Source organism: Bolinopsis microptera, chromosome 1, assembly GCF_026151205.1.
Source record: "Bolinopsis microptera isolate Bmic1 chromosome 1, MBARI_Bmic_1.0, whole genome shotgun sequence".
In the NCBI taxonomy this organism is placed as follows: domain Eukaryota; kingdom Metazoa; phylum Ctenophora; class Tentaculata; order Lobata; family Bolinopsidae; genus Bolinopsis; species Bolinopsis microptera.
Window position 1 is genome coordinate 1,636,073 of NC_087072.1, and position 24,700 is coordinate 1,660,772.

Here is a 24,700-nt window from a genome sequence, read left to right on the forward strand (position 1 = left end):
ACGAAAAAGAGCAACAGTGAACATCACTGTTGAAGCACACCGTGCAGCCAGATTGTGACTTTCGTCTTATGTTACAATTATTTCCAGCGGACGGTTACTATCGACCGTGAGCTTCGTCAGTAGGATTCAGGAAAGCTTCAGAGCCTTCATGCAACTGAGTAATATATGGAAAAAATCCGCAAACATCCAGTCTTATACAAAGATCAGGATTTATAAGGCAGCCGGTTTTGACAATATTGTAATGGTAGTGAGGTTTGGAACAAACCCAAAAAGCAGCTTACATCGCTTTGAGGTGTTCCATCAGCGTTGCTTGAGGAGAAAACTTAGGATAAGATGGCTCGTTCGGGTTAGAAAACCTGAAGGGCTGGAGCGTGCAAAGATAAATCAAGTTAGTAGAGACGTACATCGGAGCAAACCGCCTGCGTTTTTGGTTTGGCCATGTCACCAGAATTGCCAGTCACTAGGCTTTCTAAGTACCTGCTTAACTGGGGACCTGCCCTGGGAGAAGATCTAGGGGCCGTCCAAGGGAAAGAACTGGAGGAACATGTTTTGTGGAAGATGCTGCAGGTTTACAGGAAACACTGACATAGACCAGAAGGAGCGCGCGTGACTGGCTAGTACCGCAAACTTGGGGAGGGAGATGATAGTCACAAAAACACGGGGAGTTACTTGGTGCAGGCCACTCGCAATGATTGAGGCGACCTAATCAAGTAAGGGTAAACATCATTATCGCATTACACTATTACAGTGAATCATTTGCTATTGCCTCTTTTCTATTCCTTCTCACTGTGTTTCACCCATCTCTTTAAAATGGTAACAACCGTTTCTCACTTTTCAGCTGCCAAGCCATGATATTCTATTTATACATTAAATCATAAGTAATCAGTTGCATAGATGGATACATAGTCATGATTTGATATCTGGCGTTATATTATTGAAGCAAGATTTAAAACGGTTATTGGTTAATAGACAACGTATATGACTGCCACATTTCTCGAAGGGTGCCGATTTTTTGATTAAATCTAAAGTTATTGAACAAAACTCGTTACCAATTATGTGTGGCTATATGTTGCTTTTTAATTTGCTTTTAAAGGTGCTTTTAAGGTTGCTTTTAATGTTGCTTTTAATGTTGCTTTTGTTTTGCTTTTTAATGTTGCTTTTAATGCTGCTTTGAATGTTGCATATAATGCCTAAATGTGATGATAATCCTACCAGGATGAAAGGATTTCTACTGTTAATAGCAGTGCTCCTAACAAGGGGAGGCATTGCAAGTTGGACAAAAGTAAAGTTCAGTTCGGGCTCAACTACCCAACACTTTATCAGGCGTCGACCCAACGGAAGAGTTGCGATCTCCCATCTCAAGTTCTGCAGCGGACAAAGAATGGTATGTGGTAAGTGGTTAAGCAGGAAAAAGGTCTCTTCTAGCAGGAAAGTATCAGTCTGTGGTCCATATCTTGGGGATTTCTCCGACACAGAAATGGTGGCCAAGTCTGGGTTGACCCATATCTAACACGGATCTTCTACAAAAAAAGATTCGGTTTTCACCCTAGAAAGAGGCTTGCGGGAAAAGGAAATCACTTTCACTCGTCAACTATCCAGGTTACTTCTTCGACATGCCGGATACAGTCTTTGGCTCCAATACCATCGATGGCTCAAACCTTTTTTGCCTTAGACAGCTATTTGAAGTTGATGGGAATTATTAACGATCGGTGCACAATGGAATACCCGAGAACTCATAATTTAGTCATAAAATATTACGTTTGGTCTTTAAAATATAATTACATACTTGACATGATAAAAAATCAGAGAGAACTTAACGAAATTACAATTATTCCAAATCTTTGGGAAAAATTAACCTTCTTATTAAAAGTGAAAGTTTCATTACACTCACGGGATAGCCAGTTACCTTTCAGAAAATGTTTGCTCTACCTTTTTCAATTTTTGTACAAAGTTGTCATGATTATTTTAAAAAGCCAATTAAGCCAAATAAAAATTCATGTTTTCTTTACTGCAGTACGACTAGTCATCAAAGTGCAACTTTAACCTATGATTAGATATCTTAGAGGTATATTGGAACGGGATTCCCATTATTGTATGTTTCCTAACCTTTGGTTACTAACTGTTACATGGATACTTGTATGTTTTCCTACCTTGGTGCGTATATTCCTTTGAGGACTGTTTGCTAAATACCTTCAGCTTTACGACAGCACTGCAAAATGTTCTTACATACCAAAGCGGTCATGTTGTGATTGATATGAAACGGTCAACTTATAATTACTTTGGTCACTTTGTGGTATACCAGGATATGGTTAGATTGCATAGAGTGTAAAAAACTGAAATGTACTTTTGCCGATTGAACTAATATATAACGTACCAGTCAATTTTATAACGATCGATGTTCCACAAGAACAGATAACATTATGCCCAGTAATGGAATGTTGATAACAGATATTGGGAAACTAAAATGTGTTTTGTTTAACTGACCTCTAACGTTAATCCTAAAACATCGTCGTGTCTGTAGCATCATTTATTCTCTTGCACACTAACAGGACTATAGCTCTGGGAAAACACCGAATGTTTTTTTCTGTTCGGTATGTCTTGCTTTGCGTTGTGTTTCCGTTTTGTTCTGGAGTGGAATGAATGAGAAACGGCTGTAACTGCTTCCTGTCCTATGATACTTCGTCCTTTTCCAGCACTGCTTTTATTGAGTATTGTACCTTTGGAGACAACAATGAGAGATTATTATTAGTATAAAACAGGATCTTACCGACAACAAATGATACTTAAAATTACCTTAATGCGGTAGACTGTACCTTGGAAAAAGATTTTCCCAACATTGTTGATGCAGCTTTATATTATATCTCTAATTTCGTTCAATTCAGCAAGTTGTCCATTTGCAATTTCTACTACTTAAATCACTTCTTATAAACCGATAACAAGTTCATCTAGGTCTCCCAATCTACCAATGAATACTAAAATTATTGATTCATTAGCAAAAGAGAGAGCCTATCACACGATCCTATAAATAAATTAGGACTAACCGAGGCTCGTGCATCTTTATATCTTACCATTGGGAGAGTTCTTTTACAAGATTCCAAAACTAAGAGAGGACGTAGAAACTCCGGCACCACATAAAAACTTGAAGAAATACCTCCACGGGTATGGGTTTGCTTAAGCACGAACCAGGGATCGCTCCTCGACAGTTTAACTTCTTCTGAATAGTTAGCCCTGCCGGTGAGTCACAATTAGCCAGAGGGGGGGGGGTAAATGGCACTTTTGTTAGTTTTTGCCTATTCTTGATAATAGATACTGGAGACGAACCCAATGAAGAAAAAACCGGATCAAAATCTGATCAAGGTGAATTTTGTTAGCTCGGCGGGCCAAGCTCTATATAATTTCCACTGGGGTGACAACGAATAAGTAACTAAAATAAGTAAAACTTTCGTTTTTCGGCCTCATCCCGGGCCCTTTTTATTGTAACCCTCAACTACAGCCACAAGTTTAGAAAACCTTATCGACTCCTTGGCTACATGTATATTTTTCCAGTGATGTTGTTCGCCAGGCAGATAAGATCTTTCTCTGTTGCATGTTGTAACTGGTCGATTGAAAAATAAAGAAAAAGCAGGATTTTTTTGCTGTGGAAAAATCTATTTAACGATCAAATTTAATAAAACATTAATCAAGCAGCAGATTCGAGTAATAAATGATAATTAAAACAATGAATAACATAGCAGTACCTCGATGGCATATTCTTGCTTTGATTGACCCTCGCAAAGTCGGCCAGTGCCTGCCGGGATTCATGACAAACCCACTATCACTAACGATCACTGTAAAAAAACCCATACGGTGAGTGTTTACTAATACTAATTCATCTAATCATTAACTTGATTAGGGCCCCCGTAACGATTTTTTTTTAGTCACAGCTAACTGGATGTGATGTCATGAAATATCAACGATCATTTTTAAGATGAAAACTGGAACGGTGCAGGCGGTTCCAATGACCAATTTTAAAACATATATTAAATAACAGTGAATATTACTCCCTCTGTTCAGGGCACTGCACGCCAATATGTTCATGTTTAGTATGAACTCAACCAAAAACATCTTCTATAGCTTAAAATGAAATCAAACCAACATATGCGAAAATATGATGTTTTGTGTGGCTCATATGGGCAGCAAAAAAAAGAAAAAGCTAGTGCAAGGTGGTTACTGATTAATATATGCATATATTCAAGATAATTGACTTACTTTATCTGCAGGCCACTGACAGTGAAGTAAGCATGCAATTATTTTGCCTCACTCCCAGCTCCACAACCCGCACTGAATGTGTTTTTAAGCTGTCCTGTAATCTTTCTTCCGGAATGAGTCATCCTTACTCCATAAGCCATTGTTCTATTTTAGATTCAAACCTGAATTTAGCTTATTGACTTGTCAGATTTAAACAGGATATTACTGGCCAAGATAAAATAACAATGTTCTGATTGGCTAACATATGGGTCTGACCTATGGACCATTGGTAGTATTTCTTGTAATTCTCTAGTTGCAAAGACATGGTGTTTTATCATAATACCTTAGGGAATAAGGGATCGCTCACCTTATTTTGTGAGCCAGATTTTTGGCATTCTAAACCCTCCCCTCCTTTGCGGGTGTTTATTTAATGACAATTACTATTCCACTATTTTAAAGAGCTTTAAATTTGGTTCTATGTTGCAAAGAATATGGTTATTGGTCGTGCGATCAGTTTGGTTCACTTGGGCTGAGCTCTTGTGTTATCATAGTCCTACATGATATATAATAATTATTGTTGATTGTATGCAGTACTTACTTTCCTAATAAAAAAATTATTTATGTTTAGATACCAAGAATAAAATCAATTCTATTCTCTTCATTGAAAACCAGTCCCCATTGTGTTCTTTATTCTTTTTCTTATTTTATTTCATCCAGAGCATATATCTGTCTGCTTAAATTTTTTAAATCATCTGAAGGGACTGCTTTCAAAACATTCAGATGCTTGAATTTCCAAAAACATTAACGCATATCATTCTCATATTACGTGGATACCATAATTTAGAAGTTTTTGATTTGAAACTTTTATAAATTATAGTATAAACTAATGTAACCCAAGCCTACGGCCGGAATTTCACTATCGCAGCTGAAATACATAGTATATTCCTGCTCATTCGAAAACACTGTTGCAGTTAAAACGGTGCAAAAGCAGTGGCGTAACGTTGCCTGTTGGCGCCCCGAATGGCGCCTCAAATGGGACAGAGTATGGGACAGAGTATGGGACAGTATGATTTTTCAATTCTTTTCGAAATTATGACTACCAGTACCTCAATTTGGTTTCATATCATCATTAATTAACTGACTAATTAGTTCGTGAGCAAAAATTTCATCCAATCTGTCAATTGTGGGTTCACAAATTTTCAAATCTGAAAATGGGACAGAGTTTTGAAAATACAACTTTTCGTTTTGTTAAGATTTCTGCTGTGAGCTTCCTCCGACCCAAATCAAAATTCCAGCACCCCAATCGTGTCATTTGCTATCTATAGTTGACTGACTAATTGGTTGCGGGTCAGAAATTCGGTCAAAACTGTAAAATTTCGGCCCTGGAAATTTCAGCTTCAAAAACCGAAAATGGGACAGAGTATGGGACAGTATGATTTTTCAATTCTTTTCGAAATTATGACTACCAGTACCTCAATTTGGTTTCATATCATCATTAATTAACTGACTAATTGGTTTGTGGGCAAAAATTTCATCCAATCTGTCAATTGTGGGTTCACAAATTTTCAAATCTGAAAATGGGACAGAGTTTTGAAAATACAACTTTTCGTTTTGTTAAGATTTCTGCTGTGAGCTTCCTCCGACCCAAATCAAAATTCCAGCACCCCAATCGTGTCATTTGCTATCTATAGTTGACTGACTAATTGGTTGCGGGTCAGAAATTCGGTCAAAACTGTAAAATTTCGGCCCTGGAAATTTCAGCTTCAAAAACCGAAAATGGGACAGAGTATGGGACAGTATGATTTTTCAATTCTTTTCGAAATTATGACTACCAGTACCTCAATTTGGTTTCATATCATCATTAATTAACTGACTAATTGGTTTGTGGGCAAAAATTTCATCCAATCTGTCAATTGTGGGTTCACAAATTTTCAAATCTGAAAATGGGACAGAGTTTTGAAAATACAACTTTTCGTTTTGTTAAGATTTCTGCTGTGAGCTTCCTCCGACCCAAATCAAAATTCCAGCACCCCAATCGTGTCATTTGCTATCTATAGTTGACTGACTAATTGGTTGCGGGTCAGAAATTCGGTCAAAACTGTAAAATTTCGGCCCTGGAAATTTCAGCTTCAAAAACCGAAAATGGGACAGAGTATGGGACAGTATGATTTTTCAATTCTTTTCGAAATTATGACTACCAGTACCTCAATTTGGTTTCATATCATCATTAATTAACTGACTAATTGGTTTGTGGGCAAAAATTTCATCCAATCTGTCAATTGTGGGTTCACAAATTTTCAAATCTGAAAATGGGACAGAGTTTTGAAAATACAACTTTTCGTTTTGTTAAGATTTCTGCTGTGAGCTTCCTCCGACCCAAATCAAAATTCCAGCACCCCAATCGTGTCATTTGCTATCTATAGTTGACTGACTAATTGGTTGCGGGTCAGAAATTCGGTCAAAACTGTAAAATTTCGGCCCTGGAAATTTCAGCTTCAAAAACCGAAAATGGGACAGAGTATGGGACAGTATGATTTTTCAATTCTTTTCGAAATTATGACTACCAGTACCTCAATTTGGTTTCATATCATCATTAATTAACTGACTAATTGGTTTGTGGGCAAAAATTTCATCCAATCTGTCAATTGTGGGTTCACAAATTTTCAAATCTGAAAATGGGACAGAGTTTTGAAAATACAACTTTTCGTTTTGTTAAGATTTCTGCTGTGAGCTTCCTCCGACCCAAATCAAAATTCCAGCACCCCAATCGTGTCATTTGCTATCTATAGTTGACTGACTAATTGGTTGCGGGTCAGAAATTCGGTCAAAACTGTAAAATTTCGGCCCTGGAAATTTCAGCTTCAAAAACCGAAAATGGGACAGAGTATGGGACAGTATGATTTTTCAATTCTTTTCGAAATTATGACTACCAGTACCTCAATTTGGTTTCATATCATCATTAATTAACTGACTAATTGGTTTGTGGGCAAAAATTTCATCCAATCTGTCAATTGTGGGTTCACAAATTTTCAAATCTGAAAATGGGACAGAGTTTTGAAAATACAACTTTTCGTTTTGTTAAGATTTCTGCTGTGAGCTTCCTCCGACCCAAATCAAAATTCCAGCACCCCAATCGTGTCATTTGCTATCTATAGTTGACTGACTAATTGGTTGCGGGTCAGAAATTCGGTCAAAACTGTAAAATTTCGGCCCTGGAAATTTCAGCTTCAAAAACCGAAAATGGGACAGAGTATGGGACAGTATGATTTTTCAATTCTTTTCGAAATTATGACTACCAGTACCTCAATTTGGTTTCATATCATCATTAATTAACTGACTAATTGGTTTGTGGGCAAAAATTTCATCCAATCTGTCAATTGTGGGTTCACAAATTTTCAAATCTGAAAATGGGACAGAGTTTTGAAAATACAACTTTTCGTTTTGTTAAGATTTCTGCTGTGAGCTTCCTCCGACCCAAATCAAAATTCCAGCACCCCAATCGTGTCATTTGCTATCTATAGTTGACTGACTAATTGGTTGCGGGTCAGAAATTCGGTCAAAACTGTAAAATTTCGGCCCTGGAAATTTCAGCTTCAAAAACCGAAAATGGGACAGAGTATGGGACAGTATGATTTTTCAATTCTTTTCGAAATTATGACTACCAGTACCTCAATTTGGTTTCATATCATCATTAATTAACTGACTAATTGGTTTGTGGGCAAAAATTTCATCCAATCTGTCAATTGTGGGTTCACAAATTTTCAAATCTGAAAATGGGACAGAGTTTTGAAAATACAACTTTTCGTTTTGTTAAGATTTCTGCTGTGAGCTTCCTCCGACCCAAATCAAAATTCCAGCACCCCAATCGTGTCATTTGCTATCTATAGTTGACTGACTAATTGGTTGCGGGTCAGAAATTCGGTCAAAACTGTAAAATTTCGGCCCTGGAAATTTCAGCTTCAAAAACCGAAAATGGGACAGAGTATGGGACAGTATGATTTTTCAATTCTTTTCGAAATTATGACTACCAGTACCTCAATTTGGTTTCATATCATCATTAATTAACTGACTAATTGGTTTGTGGGCAAAAATTTCATCCAATCTGTCAATTGTGGGTTCACAAATTTTCAAATCTGAAAATGGGACAGAGTTTTGAAAATACAACTTTTCGTTTTGTTAAGATTTCTGCTGTGAGCTTCCTCCGACCCAAATCAAAATTCCAGCACCCCAATCGTGTCATTTGCTATCTATAGTTGACTGACTAATTGGTTGCGGGTCAGAAATTCGGTCAAAACTGTAAAATTTCGGCCCTGGAAATTTCAGCTTCAAAAACCGAAAATGGGACAGAGTATGGGACAGTATGATTTTTCAATTCTTTTCGAAATTATGACTACCAGTACCTCAATTTGGTTTCATATCATCATTAATTAACTGACTAATTGGTTTGTGGGCAAAAATTTCATCCAATCTGTCAATTGTGGGTTCACAAATTTTCAAATCTGAAAATGGGACAGAGTTTTGAAAATACAACTTTTCGTTTTGTTAAGATTTCTGCTGTGAGCTTCCTCCGACCCAAATCAAAATTCCAGCACCCCAATCGTGTCATTTGCTATCTATAGTTGACTGACTAATTGGTTGCGGGTCAGAAATTCGGTCAAAACTGTAAAATTTCGGCCCTGGAAATTTCAGCTTCAAAAACCGAAAATGGGACAGAGTATGGGACAGTATGATTTTTCAATTCTTTTCGAAATTATGACTACCAGTACCTCAATTTGGTTTCATATCATCATTAATTAACTGACTAATTGGTTTGTGGGCAAAAATTTCATCCAATCTGTCAATTGTGGGTTCACAAATTTTCAAATCTGAAAATGGGACAGAGTTTTGAAAATACAACTTTTCGTTTTGTTAAGATTTCTGCTGTGAGCTTCCTCCGACCCAAATCAAAATTCCAGCACCCCAATCGTGTCATTTGCTATCTATAGTTGACTGACTAATTGGTTGCGGGTCAGAAATTCGGTCAAAACTGTAAAATTTCGGCCCTGGAAATTTCAGCTTCAAAAACCGAAAATGGGACAGAGTATGGGACAGTATGATTTTTCAATTCTTTTCGAAATTATGACTACCAGTACCTCAATTTGGTTTCATATCATCATTAATTAACTGACTAATTGGTTTGTGGGCAAAAATTTCATCCAATCTGTCAATTGTGGGTTCACAAATTTTCAAATCTGAAAATGGGACAGAGTTTTGAAAATACAACTTTTCGTTTTGTTAAGATTTCTGCTGTGAGCTTCCTCCGACCCAAATCAAAATTCCAGCACCCCAATCGTGTCATTTGCTATCTATAGTTGACTGACTAATTGGTTGCGGGTCAGAAATTCGGTCAAAACTGTAAAATTTCGGCCCTGGAAATTTCAGCTTCAAAAACCGAAAATGGGACAGAGTATGGGACAGTATGATTTTTCAATTCTTTTCGAAATTATGACTACCAGTACCTCAATTTGGTTTCATATCATCATTAATTAACTGACTAATTGGTTTGTGGGCAAAAATTTCATCCAATCTGTCAATTGTGGGTTCACAAATTTTCAAATCTGAAAATGGGACAGAGTTTTGAAAATACAACTTTTCGTTTTGTTAAGATTTCTGCTGTGAGCTTCCTCCGACCCAAATCAAAATTCCAGCACCCCAATCGTGTCATTTGCTATCTATAGTTGACTGACTAATTGGTTGCGGGTCAGAAATTCGGTCAAAACTGTAAAATTTCGGCCCTGGAAATTTCAGCTTCAAAAACCGAAAATGGGACAGAGTATGGGACAGTATGATTTTTCAATTCTTTTCGAAATTATGACTACCAGTACCTCAATTTGGTTTCATATCATCATTAATTAACTGACTAATTGGTTTGTGGGCAAAAATTTCATCCAATCTGTCAATTGTGGGTTCACAAATTTTCAAATCTGAAAATGGGACAGAGTTTTGAAAATACAACTTTTCGTTTTGTTAAGATTTCTGCTGTGAGCTTCCTCCGACCCAAATCAAAATTCCAGCACCCCAATCGTGTCATTTGCTATCTATAGTTGACTGACTAATTGGTTGCGGGTCAGAAATTCGGTCAAAACTGTAAAATTTCGGCCCTGGAAATTTCAGCTTCAAAAACCGAAAATGGGACAGAGTATGGGACAGTATGATTTTTCAATTCTTTTCGAAATTATGACTACCAGTACCTCAATTTGGTTTCATATCATCATTAATTAACTGACTAATTGGTTTGTGGGCAAAAATTTCATCCAATCTGTCAATTGTGGGTTCACAAATTTTCAAATCTGAAAATGGGACAGAGTTTTGAAAATACAACTTTTCGTTTTGTTAAGATTTCTGCTGTGAGCTTCCTCCGACCCAAATCAAAATTCCAGCACCCCAATCGTGTCATTTGCTATCTATAGTTGACTGACTAATTGGTTGCGGGTCAGAAATTCGGTCAAAACTGTAAAATTTCGGCCCTGGAAATTTCAGCTTCAAAAACCGAAAATGGGACAGAGTATGGGACAGTATGATTTTTCAATTCTTTTCGAAATTATGACTACCAGTACCTCAATTTGGTTTCATATCATCATTAATTAACTGACTAATTGGTTTGTGGGCAAAAATTTCATCCAATCTGTCAATTGTGGGTTCACAAATTTTCAAATCTGAAAATGGGACAGAGTTTTGAAAATACAACTTTTCGTTTTGTTAAGATTTCTGCTGTGAGCTTCCTCCGACCCAAATCAAAATTCCAGCACCCCAATCGTGTCATTTGCTATCTATAGTTGACTGACTAATTGGTTGCGGGTCAGAAATTCGGTCAAAACTGTAAAATTTCGGCCCTGGAAATTTCAGCTTCAAAAACCGAAAATGGGACAGAGTATGGGACAGTATGATTTTTCAATTCTTTTCGAAATTATGACTACCAGTACCTCAATTTGGTTTCATATCATCATTAATTAACTGACTAATTGGTTTGTGGGCAAAAATTTCATCCAATCTGTCAATTGTGGGTTCACAAATTTTCAAATCTGAAAATGGGACAGAGTTTTGAAAATACAACTTTTCGTTTTGTTAAGATTTCTGCTGTGAGCTTCCTCCGACCCAAATCAAAATTCCAGCACCCCAATCGTGTCATTTGCTATCTATAGTTGACTGACTAATTGGTTGCGGGTCAGAAATTCGGTCAAAACTGTAAAATTTCGGCCCTGGAAATTTCAGCTTCAAAAACCGAAAATGGGACAGAGTATGGGACAGTATGATTTTTCAATTCTTTTCGAAATTATGACTACCAGTACCTCAATTTGGTTTCATATCATCATTAATTAACTGACTAATTGGTTTGTGGGCAAAAATTTCATCCAATCTGTCAATTGTGGGTTCACAAATTTTCAAATCTGAAAATGGGACAGAGTTTTGAAAATACAACTTTTCGTTTTGTTAAGATTTCTGCTGTGAGCTTCCTCCGACCCAAATCAAAATTCCAGCACCCCAATCGTGTCATTTGCTATCTATAGTTGACTGACTAATTGGTTGCGGGTCAGAAATTCGGTCAAAACTGTAAAATTTCGGCCCTGGAAATTTCAGCTTCAAAAACCGAAAATGGGACAGAGTATGGGACAGTATGATTTTTCAATTCTTTTCGAAATTATGACTACCAGTACCTCAATTTGGTTTCATATCATCATTAATTAACTGACTAATTGGTTTGTGGGCAAAAATTTCATCCAATCTGTCAATTGTGGGTTCACAAATTTTCAAATCTGAAAATGGGACAGAGTTTTGAAAATACAACTTTTCGTTTTGTTAAGATTTCTGCTGTGAGCTTCCTCCGACCCAAATCAAAATTCCAGCACCCCAATCGTGTCATTTGCTATCTATAGTTGACTGACTAATTGGTTGCGGGTCAGAAATTCGGTCAAAACTGTAAAATTTCGGCCCTGGAAATTTCAGCTTCAAAAACCGAAAATGGGACAGAGTATGGGACAGTATGATTTTTCAATTCTTTTCGAAATTATGACTACCAGTACCTCAATTTGGTTTCATATCATCATTAATTAACTGACTAATTGGTTTGTGGGCAAAAATTTCATCCAATCTGTCAATTGTGGGTTCACAAATTTTCAAATCTGAAAATGGGACAGAGTTTTGAAAATACAACTTTTCGTTTTGTTAAGATTTCTGCTGTGAGCTTCCTCCGACCCAAATCAAAATTCCAGCACCCCATACGTGTCATTTGCTATCTATAGTTGACTGACTAATTGGTTGCGGGTCAGAAATTCGGTCAAAACTGTAAAATTTCGGCCCTGGAAATTTCAGCTTCAAAAACCGAAAATGGGACAGAGTATGGGACAGTATGATTTTTCAATTCTTTTCGAAATTATGACTACCAGTACCTCAATTTGGTTTCATATCATCATTAATTAACTGACTAATTAGTTCGTGGGCAAAAATTTCATCCAATCTGTCAATTGTGGGTTCACAAATTTTCAAATCTGAAAATGGGACAGAGTTTTGAAAATACAACTTTTCGTTTTGTTAAGATTTCTGCTGTGAGCTTCCTCCGACCCAAATCAAAATTCCAGCACCCCAATCGTGTCATTTGCTATCTATAGTTGACTGACTAATTGGTTGCGGGTCAGAAATTCGGTCAAAACTGTAAAATTTCGGCCCTGGAAATTTCAGCTTCAAAAACCGAAAATGGGACAGAGTATGGGACAGTATGATTTTTCAATTCTTTTCGAAATTATGACTACCAGTACCTCAATTTGGTTTCATATCATCATTAATTAACTGACTAATTGGTTTGTGGGCAAAAATTTCATCCAATCTGTCAATTGTGGGTTCACAAATTTTCAAATCTGAAAATGGGACAGAGTTTTGAAAATACAACTTTTCGTTTTGTTAAGATTTCTGCTGTGAGCTTCCTCCTGACCCAAATCAAAATTCCAGCACCCCAATCGTGTCATTTGCTATCTATAGTTGACTGACTAATTGGTTGCGGGTCAGAAATTCGGTCAAAACTGTAAAATTTCGGCCCTGGAAATTTCAGCTTCAAAAACCGAAAATGGGACAGAGTATGGGACAGTATGATTTTTCAATTCTTTTCGAAATTATGACTACCAGTACCTCAATTTGGTTTCATATCATCATTAATTAACTGACTAATTGGTTTGTGGGCAAAAATTTCATCCAATCTGTCAATTGTGGGTTCACAAATTTTCAAATCTGAAAATGGGACAGAGTTTTGAAAATACAACTTTTCGTTTTGTTAAGATTTCTGCTGTGAGCTTCCTCCCACCCAAATCAAAATTCCAGCACCCCAATCGTGTCATTTGCTATCTATAGTTGACTGACTAATTGGTTGCGGGTCAGAAATTCGGTCAAAACTGTAAAATTTCGGCCCTGGAAATTTCAGCTTCAAAAACCGAAAATGGGACAGAGTATGGGACAGTATGATTTTTCAATTCTTTTCGAAATTATGACTACCAGTACCTCAATTTGGTTTCATATCATCATTAATTAACTGACTAATTGGTTTGTGGGCAAAAATTTCATCCAATCTGTCAATTGTGGGTTCACAAATTTTCAAATCTGAAAATGGGACAGAGTTTTGAAAATACAACTTTTCGTTTTGTTAAGATTTCTGCTGTGAGCTTCCTCCGACCCAAATCAAAATTCCAGCACCCCAATCGTGTCATTTGCTATCTATAGTTGACTGACTAATTGGTTGCGGGTCAGAAATTCGGTCAAAACTGTAAAATTTCGGCCCTGGAAATTTCAGCTTCAAAAACCGAAAATGGGACAGAGTATGGGACAGTATGATTTTTCAATTCTTTTCGAAATTATGACTACCAGTACCTCAATTTGGTTTCATATCATCATTAATTAACTGACTAATTGGTTTGTGGGCAAAAATTTCATCCAATCTGTCAATTGTGGGTTCACAAATTTTCAAATCTGAAAATGGGACAGAGTTTTGAAAATACAACTTTTCGTTTTGTTAAGATTTCTGCTGTGAGCTTCCTCCGACCCAAATCAAAATTCCAGCACCCCAATCGAAAAGGTGCCCCCTGTTGGCGCCCCCTCCCCTTTGGTGCCCCTCCCTAAAATTGAACAAATTAGGTGATTTCAGAGGATACACCGGTAAAATCTCTAAAAAAGTGTGTATCTAGAGCAAAATGCGCAGTTTTGCTAGTACTTTAGTTAAGTTTTCGAAATTGTCTCACATTCAAACGACGATTTGGCGCCCCCCTAAGACGGCGCCCCCTTGCACAGCGGGGTCAGCGGGGCCCTTCGTTACGCCACTGTGCAAAAGTATGAAATTGCTCAGTCAAAATACCTCAATCATTAAGTAGGGTTACAATTAAGAATGACTTACCAGGTCTGTATGTTGAAGAGCCACAGTCACATTAGACATGCACAGTGTAAGCTAAAGCATCACGCTCTGATTTGATTTTGTGTTCACTGCCGCACTCATCCAAAGTAGATTGTAGCTTCGCTTCACATCACCTAAAGTAGTTTGGACTAATAATAACGTGCTATATTATATCATGATGATATATACATATATATCTATCACATGGTTTGGTTAACTTATCACCTCAATTGAAAATAAAGTTTACCAACAAATATTCCATACAAAGGTTTCACAGGTACGATGGAGCTAAGGTTAGGAAAAGTATTGACTTTAAAACTGAAATCAAATCGTTTGTCATATGTAATTTGCCCATATTTGGACGTAATTTATTCTTCAACACTGTTCCATAAACACTGAAGCCTGAATTCCCCAAGTAAAAAGAAAGTATGTCAAAATATGGTCAAATTACATGTAGAAGGCTACAGAAATTTTTTTTAAAAATAAAAAAAAAACCCAAGTAGCTGAAAGTGGCTCTTGCTTGTGAATGGTGCATCAACTACCCGCCGAAGCGGTGGGTTGGGAGTCCCCCCTGGGATCATTTCGTCCGTAAAATTGTATACAACATAAAATAGTACAGTAAAATATCTACAAAATTTACATAAACCAATCTAGGAGACCTCAAAGCTCGTCTTCTGGGGGATGAGGTTGAAGGAAACGTCTTGCTATATAACATGTATCAAGGCTATCTGGCAGAGTGGCTAGAGCGTCCATCATTGGAGCAGAAGTTCCAGGGTTCGAACCCCTCAACCCTAATGTCATCCAGTCAAGGGATGTATCTAAGGATTCGTTGGGTCTGGCGAAATTACAAATCTGTGTAATTTTTCCTCGGTTGACTGGAATTATTGGAAAATCGTGAGTAGGTAGGCGTAGGGCAAAAAAAAGGTTTAAAAACCTTTTTATGGTACCCTGTTTTACATTGTAGTGCATTATTACGGTGCAATTTTAGTAATTAGTATTATACTATGTACAAAAACACTGCACAACTTTGAACTTTTAAAAGTATTTCGTGGAAATATGAAGACTTTTTTTTGAGCGCTCGATTTCCGTGATATCAGATATAGTGTAAATTTGTGAAAATATGCGCGGCGCGCCTTTAATTTTAGTTTCACTTTGAAATCATAATCAACCATCAACTGTACTGTCTATAATTGATAATGATGAACCTGGGTCGAATAGCGTCTGAAAAAATTAATAAATAAATCCAATTATTACATGGCAATCAAAAATTAAAATATCAAATGTAAATGCACGCAAAAATAAAAATAGTTCTAGTTAATTAAAGATTAATTTATTGCATTGCATTGAGTAGAAATCTTAATTAATTATTTTGTTATGCCAAAAAAATAATGAAAAATTTTCCATTTAATTGTTACTTTAAAAAAATCAATAGCAAAGTATTAATATATAATATTAATAAATAATGATGTATGCACGAATAGAGGTATCCATGATCACGCAGAGGAGACGCGCGCATAAAAATAAGTTGTGTTCAAATCACCTCGCGCTTGTTAACAAATTTTTTCGGCATTGGATAAACATTCGATAATTCTATCGTGTGAACTCATAGACAGATTGTAGCTTCATATTCTCAAATGAGCGGTAAGGCTATGTATTCCGGAAATTGCATCGTTATTTCCATTTGTTCCGTTTGATCATTGTTATCGCTTTTAACCCCATCTTTGGGAATTTATCTTACCCGGATGTGTGCTCATCGATGTATTAAACGTCGTGGCCAATTTTTGGTCAACGCTTGGAAACGGAGTTTGTTTTGAATCACTAATATTCATACAGCGGTCTTTTCCTATTTTTAACATTATATTGATATGTATTGTTATAATGGTTAAAAAATTTTGAATTTTGTTTTTCTAAAACGTTTCCCTCTAGAGTCTAGGCGTGAGATGTCCGTTACATGTCTAGTTTTCAAGTTTCGACAAAATAAATATATTGCACTTTTTGAATTAATTTCATCTTTGTTTGTGATGAATATGTTTTGTGTTTTACATTCAACTTTCGACCAGTACCCTGATCAAACATATAAGACATCTTATAACAAGAGGATCACTTCTCCTTCGTAGTGTCAATAAGATTAGCTTTTTGCCTCCGCATACTTGCATTGCTGCTTTTCAGGTTTACAATTTTAGATGAAAACTGTTTTATTGCGTGGTTTATGCTAGGTATAAGACTATAATGCCCGATAATGTGTTGTTTACTTCATGATTCTCAATTGTTAATACTCATTATGTATTGACCTTAAATATCGTTAAAGGCCCTGTATGTTCCAGGATTCATCTCTTCATTTGTTTGTCTTAGCAATTGTCTGTCTTATTTACTTCATTACAACTATGAACTGTAAAAGAGCTGTAAACTGTATATTTGTACCAGATATGACGGTGAAACCTTCTACAGTAAGTTTTTTCTACAACTCTTGTCCAACAAAAATCACCTGAGCATTTATGATCTAGGGAGTGTTTAGCAAGTTCAGGTTCAAATCACATATTGCAGCAGAGTTTTTACTCCTCTAGCTCTTCATCCCATGATTGAAATGATGCAAGTTCTGACGAAAGTCATTACATCACTGTTAATTAATTAGCATCAGCATAACGGCCACTTTCCTTCATCCCCCATGATGCTGACGTTATATCTGAACCCTCCCTCATAGAAACCGTTTGTCGACCTTTGTCCTTTTGCCTTGTGCGAGAACATATTTGTTTGGTAGAATATTGGTACAATAGTGCAAGTGTACAGCATTGGACCATTCTCTGTCACGTGTTTGATACTAGAACATACATTACGTAGTGTGAAATATCTGTTATAATTACAAATTATATCTAGTGAGTCACATACCCGGCAATCTGGCGACTAGTTGCAGTTCAGGTACACGTACTCAAGTTCGACACGCACTCTAGTCTGACACGTACTCAGTCGAACTAAAGTGCGCTACCTGGACTCAAGGTCGACAAGAGAACTTCGACTGTCAAACTAGAGTTTTGAAATCTCCGATCTCAAGCAACGATCCTTTACGAGCTTGTAATATATTCGTTTGTTTGTTTTCCACTTGTCTCATGCTGTTCAATTATGTGTGAATGTAATATCTGTAATCCATATTTATGAACATTTAATTGACCTCGGACTCAATTGTTAGTAAGCAGAATTGTAGACTTAGCGGAGAGATAAAAGACTATCGTGGTAACTCGTACTCCGTTTTACAGATCTACATTTTAGAGTACGCTTTATAAATATCTACCACATACCACACTCAATATTATCACAAACGACTAGTAACCGAGTACCGGTCCAGAGGTTTGGCTGCTGAACCGGAAACAGTCGGATATCAATCTATTTTCCTGTTAGCTAGACCAGAATCGAGTGGCAAACATGAGAAATTCGCCAGGGGTGATATCTGGCGAACTATAGTACGTGTCGAACTATAGTACGTGTCGAACTAGAGTACGTGTCGAACTATAGTACGTGTCGAACTAGAGTACGTGTCGAACTATAGTACGTGTCGAACTAGAGTACGTGTCGAACTAGAGTACGTGTCGAACTATAGTACTTGTCGAACTATAGTACGTGTCGAACTATAGTACGTGTCGAACTATAGTACGTGTCGAACTAGAGTACGTGGATCTGCAGTTCATTTCCAGTTTGCTCCAGATGTTTCTGGAACATAAGACAAGACGGGGAAAAGACTCTACTCCTGTTTTACAATTCGTGTTAACAATTGCTGCCCGGTCTGCCATAATTTTATCGTGCTTATAATTTGCTTTGTCTTATTTAGAGCGCTTTGTCTTTCTTATTATGAGCGGATCATGGGGCCGGTTTTCAACTGTCTTCAGAGTCATCTCATATGAAGCAAGCTAACCGGAAGCAAGCTAACCGGAAGCAAGCTAACCGGAAGCAAGCTAACCGGAAGCAAGCTAACCGGAAGCAAGCTAACCGGCTGGTGTGTACTGTGTTGACTGAACAGTTTGGAAAATGGTTGAGATAGTGGTCCAATATAGCCATACACCACCCTGTAAACTGATAAATATTATGTTTAAAGTGTAGTTACAAAAATCTGTTTCTTGACATTAAAATGACTGACGAGAGCAGCTCTGATAATAAACTAACTAAAATCTCAGTATGACAAGTTTGAGTAATCAGCCCGAGTTGCCTCTGAGGATAGCAGTGTTATTTTTAGCTGGCGTCGTGTTCTCTCTCCTGTTCTCCACCTTATTGATTCAAAGAGAGGTGAGATCAACTTTATCAAATTTATTTAGTGTTTAATGGTGGACTTGTCAATTACTTTGGACAGCTTTTAGACCAAAGAATGTGTCTCAGATGCATTTCAGTGTGAATATTTCGAATATTTATTAGGTCATGGGTGAATCATCATTCGATTCGCTCTACTTACGTCTAGCTATTTCAACGTGTAAGCTGTCGGCCAATGTTTAAACATTTAAAAACTTTCCGCTTTAATAATTTGGTTTTCCCAGAAAGATAAAATCCGTTATCAACCTGCACCAGAATAACTTCCCCTCACACCCTCTCCTAACCCTCACACCCTCTCCTAACCCTCACACCCTCTCCTAACCCTCACACCCTCTCCTAACCCTCACACCCTCTCCTAACCCTCACACCCTCTCCTAACCCTCACACCCTCTCCTAACCCTCACACCCTCTCCTAACCCTCACACCCTCTCCTAACCCTCACACCCTCTCCTAACCCTCACACCCTCTCCTAACCCTCACACCCTCTCCTAACCCTCACACCCTCTCCTAACCCTCACACCCTCTCCTAACCCTCACACCCCCTCCTAACCCTCACACCCTCTCCTAACCCTCACACCCTCTCCTAACCCTCACACCCTCTCCTAACCCTCACACCCTCTCCTAACCCTCACACCCTCTCCTAACCCTCACACCCTCACACCCTCTCCTAACCCTCACACCCTCACACCCTCTCCTAACCCTCACACCCTCTCCTAACCCTCACACCCTCACACCCTCTCCTAACCCTCACACCCTCTCCTAACCCTCACACCCTCTCCTAACCCTCACACCCTCTCCTAACCCTCACACCCTCTCCTAACCCTCACACCCTCTCCTAACCCTCACACCCTCTACTTCCCCTCACACCCTCTCCTAACCCTCACACCCTCTCCTAACCCTCACACCCTCTCCTAACCCTCACACCCTCTCCTAACCCTCACACCCTCTCCTAACCCTCACACCCTCTCCTAACCCTCACACCCTCTCCTAACCCTCACACCCCCTCCTAACCCTCACACCCCCTCCTAACCCTCACACCCTCTCCTAACCCTCACACCCTCTCCTAACCCTCACACCCCCTCCTAACCCTCACACCCTCTCCTAACCCTCACACCCTCTCCTAACCCTCACACCCTCTCCTAACCCTCACACCCTCTCCTAACCCTCACACCCTCTCCTAACCCTCACACCCTCACACCCTCTCCTAACCCTCACACCCTCACACCCTCTCCTAACCCTCACACCCTCTCCTAACCCTCACACCCTCACACCCTCTCCTAACCCTCACACCCTCTCCTAACCCTCACACCCTCTCCTAACCCTCACACCCTCTCCTAACCCTCACACCCTCTCCTAACCCTCACACCCTCTCCTAACCCTCACACCCTCTACTTCCCCTCACACCCTCTCCTAACCCTCACACCCTCTCCTAACCCTCACACCCTCTCCTAACCCTCACACCCTCTCCTAACCCTCACACCCTCTCCTAACCAGGTGACGTCACTACCAACAGAGCTGCTGAACGACATGGTGTCCTCTGCGTGGTGGGTTCCCATAGCTGCAGGGATACTGTCTCTCTGTGTCGGCATGCTCTACCCCACCGTTAGTAAACATTTCTTCTACTTTTATCGTTTTTAAATCATTTGTTGGATTTTGCAGTAATTATGTTATTCTGCAGAAGGTGCTCATCTTGTCAGAAATCATAAAAATTAGCATACAAATAATTTATGGGTTTAGGTTACAAATGTACAAATTAAGCTCCACCCTTTGGTCTTTTCCTCTCAAACATCAGAATTCAGTCTTGAAGTAACCCCCTATTTAGAGTATATTTGTATAAATGTAAATCAAGTCCAAGAACACTGAACAGCCGCTGCATATTTTGGTAAAGTTATGCACACCATCAGTAAATTCGTCTTACTCTGCGCCCTTCATGTCCCATTTCTTTGATTTTCCACTCTCTAATTTATTGAGAAAGTCCTCATAGTCCCTCACTGCACTGATTATCTTCTGAGACTTAAGACAGCAAGTAAATCCTTTCTGGTCCCCGTAATAAGCGCACCAATCCACCTCTGGGTGGTCAGCGAGTGAGCGCTGCGCAGCGCACCAATCCACCTCTGGGTGGTCAGCGAGTGAGCGCTGCGCAGCGCACCAATCCACCTCTGGGTGGTCAGCGAGTGAGCGCTGCGCAGCACACCAATCCACCTCTGGGTGGTCAGCGAGTGAGCGCTGCGCAGCGCTGATCTCCAGTTTGGAGTGGTGCTCCTCAACAGCTGTAGTGATAGAACAGGGTAGAGTTGTTAAAGAATGAGGGTGAGGAGGTGAGATGTGCAGGAGGTGGATGTTATTCAGAAGCTCTGCTGAGTGGTCCTCTACATGATACGCATGGGAGTTGTAGCTGAAATCTGTCATTATGTTAGTCGTTGTGTCTGGAAACCGTTGCTCGTACAGTTCTACCTGCAATTTGTAACTGTCATGTTTTATATCAATATTTCTCAAATTTCCATGTTCATTCATCTGGTTACTAGTAGGCAGTAGCAGTAGAGAGGCTATCTGGTTACTAGTAGGCAGTAGCAGTAGAGAGGCTATCACTAGATTATTTGACATAAATAGTTCTCAACTTTGCTGAAAAAGCTATATTTTGTCACCTTGTGTTGCAGTTCGGCTATGTTTTTACCTTGTGTTGTAGTTTGGCTAGGTTTTTATTGAGTCTTCTGTTATCACTCCTCATTAATCCAGCTAATTGTTTACAATAACGTTCCTGCTTTCCCAACTTCCTCTCCAATCTCACCACTCTCTCTTGAAGTACAGCTTGCCTACCAGCGAGTAGATTGTACTCTGCCTGCATGTCTGTCTGTAGTGTGCTATCATGTGGTGTTGGGGCGGATCTATCTGCTAACTCCTCTAAACTGAAGATACGACGGTTGCTGTCAACTTTATAAGAAGGCTGAGTTACCATCACTCTAGGCCGGGTACTGGGTGTAGCTGTGTTGCTAATGTTGGGGTTCGTCTCACACTCGGAGGGGTGTCTCGAGCGTTTGAGTCGTGAGGATTTACGTCTAAACAAACTACTCATCGTGCAACAAAGGAAAACAGGACGAGTGTCGTTAGCCATGGTCTAAATTAGTACTTGCTGGCTGTGTTGCTACTGCTAATTGATCACTCGTATTGTATCTTTATATTCCATCATTTTACCTAATTACTTCCTTGTTGCAATCAACTGGTGTAACTGTGAGGTGTACTGAATATTTGGGGTAGTTAGAAAATCTAAATTAAACCAATTGAGTGGTTAGGACGTAGCACTTAGGACGAAGTCGTGTACGTTAAATAAGACACTTGATCACTGATCAGCAGCTAATATAGACTGCTTGCGAAATCCGAAGTTTAATAGAAATGTATGTTGTGAATGTAGCGAAGTTTCGCGAAGGAAAGAATATAATACTTTACATAATATATATTTTGTAAATATGTACATGTAAAGCCAATTAAATCAACAATACTGTAAACCTGAAGTAGTACTTTTAACACTCAATATTTCAACACAACAAGCAAATGTTAAACACCAATGTAAATACATTCCTATTTAAAATCCTAACATTCCACATTCGCTTCAGGTTGACAGTATTTACGGTACAAAACCAGTGTTACAGTGTGATTGGTCCAATCTCATTCGCTGCTCCATCATTTTCTTCGGCATAAACCACGCCTGCATGGTATGTAGCAGTTACATACCCTAACATTGCAACATGTTTGTTTGTTACACTTTAACCTCTTCCTAATTGGCCATCTGCCAACACTTCTTCATTTTCAAACAAACCACGCAAAATATCATATATAAACTGTACAGTGTACACTGGAAATGAGTACTGCAGTGCACTGGCACTTCAACTTAAATGAAGTTGAAAAATAACAACTGAATATTTTTAGAAACTGGACTACATGAACAGCATGCAGCTATCAGTAACACTTGGGGTCCTGTCTATAACGATGTGGTGGTTGTTCGACAGGACAGTGTCCGGCCTGGTTGTGGGTCTCGTCTCCACCATCGTCTTCATATCTGTATCCCAGTTCTTTGTCTATCACGGTTTTGCCAGGTATGTGCTTAATTGCTTACATCTTTCATCTTTATATAACATTTTTATTAAATAAAAATTCTAAAAACAATGCCCAAGTCTATTTGTTCCCTAAAACAAATAACTGAATGTCAAAGTTTCTGTAGTTTCTGCCAATATCTTTTGTCATATAAGGTCATTTCATTTCATTTCATTTCATTTCATAAATATGATAAATTACTAGTGTAACCCGTGCCTTCGGCCGGGACTTCACTATCGCAGTTGAATTGGAAAAATTATAAAAGGTGCGAAAGCTTGAACTCGCCCAGTCGAAACCAGCATTATAGTCAATTTAATTCTGAGCGCCCAACGGCCAACACGGATCCAATAGTAATACGTAAACTAGGCAATCTTGCGTCCTCTGGCTCTACTGCCAAATTACCTAATTATATGCCAGAGCTGTAATTAGGGGAGCTGTAAATGGCGAGAGATAGTGCGAGAGAGAGAGTGTGAGAAAAAGTGAGACACTTAAGTACCACATTTGGGGTACAAAACCATCAATTAAACCACTTACTGCCGGCCGATTTAGAAAAGCTTTGCTTTCAACTTCGTCAGAGTTTTGTATAAACTATACCGAAAAAACCAGTCCCATAACTCTTACCGTTTTCTTGATAAAGCCACTCGAAATTACCAACGACCACACACATTTTGGGATTATTAGTATAGTTAGCTGAAATATCATAATTTTGTATTATTATTAAACGATGGACATTTTGTAAGGAAGCAAACTATAAAGATTTGTTAGCCATCTCTTCAGAAACATCGCAAATCTTTTTTTGTGCAACTTTAACTTTATCCTTATTCCTTAGTCACATTTTAGTTGACTTTTGGCTCGTGTCCACAAAAACCGGATAGTTATCTCGTTTCTGGTAAATAAAGACTTAACCCTTAATAAAGACCCTTTATTTTAATAAACTAAGTGGCGCCTTCAGAAACACCCTGTAAACATTGCATCTGACATACTTATTACTGATAATATAGTGTTTTAATTGCCGAGAGCAGATATAATATAGAGATGAACCCAAATATTCACATGTTTACGGGTGCATTAAACTAAAATAGTTTACACTTAGTTTAACTTCTAATAGTTTTGATTTTTGAGATAATATCCGGTAGTAGAGACTAGGTAGGACAGGTGAAACTACTGTTTAGAAGTTTAAACTACTGTTTACTACTGTTTAGCGTTTCCTCCTAAATAGTAGTTTCACTTGTCCTACCTAGTCTCTACCGGATATTATCTCAAAAATCATTATCTTATCATGAGACTGATAAACAGCGAACCTCTCCAAAATCTTATATTTCTAATAGGGGGGGGGGGGGGGGGGGGGGTATAAGCTCTAGACAGTCTACTGTTGTGATGTATTTCCGGTTAAGTGAGTATTGTAGAAATGTCAGGAGACGTACGTGCTTATACGATGTAGAATACTGAGTAGTTTACTGATGAGAGCGATTACTTGTAGCTACGAGCTATTTATAGAACTAATCTGCAGTCAGTGTAACTTGTAAACGCTAGTATTCTATTCCAATGATGAAAACATTGTGCAAGATTTTCAGAAGGTTTTCACGAAAGTTATCACTTATCTGACTCTTTTTGAGAAGAATCCTCTTAAAAGAGTATTTGCAAATTTGTATTTAAAGATCAGATCACAAGTTACAGTCTACT

General features: G+C 38.4%; 2 protein-coding genes across 2 annotated transcripts in view; one reads left to right on the top strand and one right to left on the bottom strand.

The window, feature by feature from the left end:
- Positions 1–14,768, bottom strand: part of LOC134810948 (arrestin domain-containing protein A-like) — a gene marked incomplete in the record, with an annotated part of 117,171 nt that extends 102,403 nt beyond the window's left edge. The window contains 1 exon segment of the mRNA XM_063817646.1: positions 14,640–14,768.
- The window catches only part of LOC134810959 (insulin-induced gene 2 protein-like), a 74,992-nt gene that overhangs the window by 47,935 nt on the left and 2,357 nt on the right, over positions 1–24,700 (top strand). The window contains exons 2-5 of the mRNA XM_063817657.1: positions 18,797–18,907; positions 20,423–20,530; positions 22,540–22,638; positions 22,853–23,019. Of these exons, the coding sequence (XP_063673727.1) occupies positions 18,800–18,907; positions 20,423–20,530; positions 22,540–22,638; positions 22,853–23,019 (482 nt within the window). The 5' untranslated portion in view covers positions 18,797–18,799. The remainder of the gene's footprint in view (positions 1–18,796; positions 18,908–20,422; positions 20,531–22,539; positions 22,639–22,852; positions 23,020–24,700) is intronic.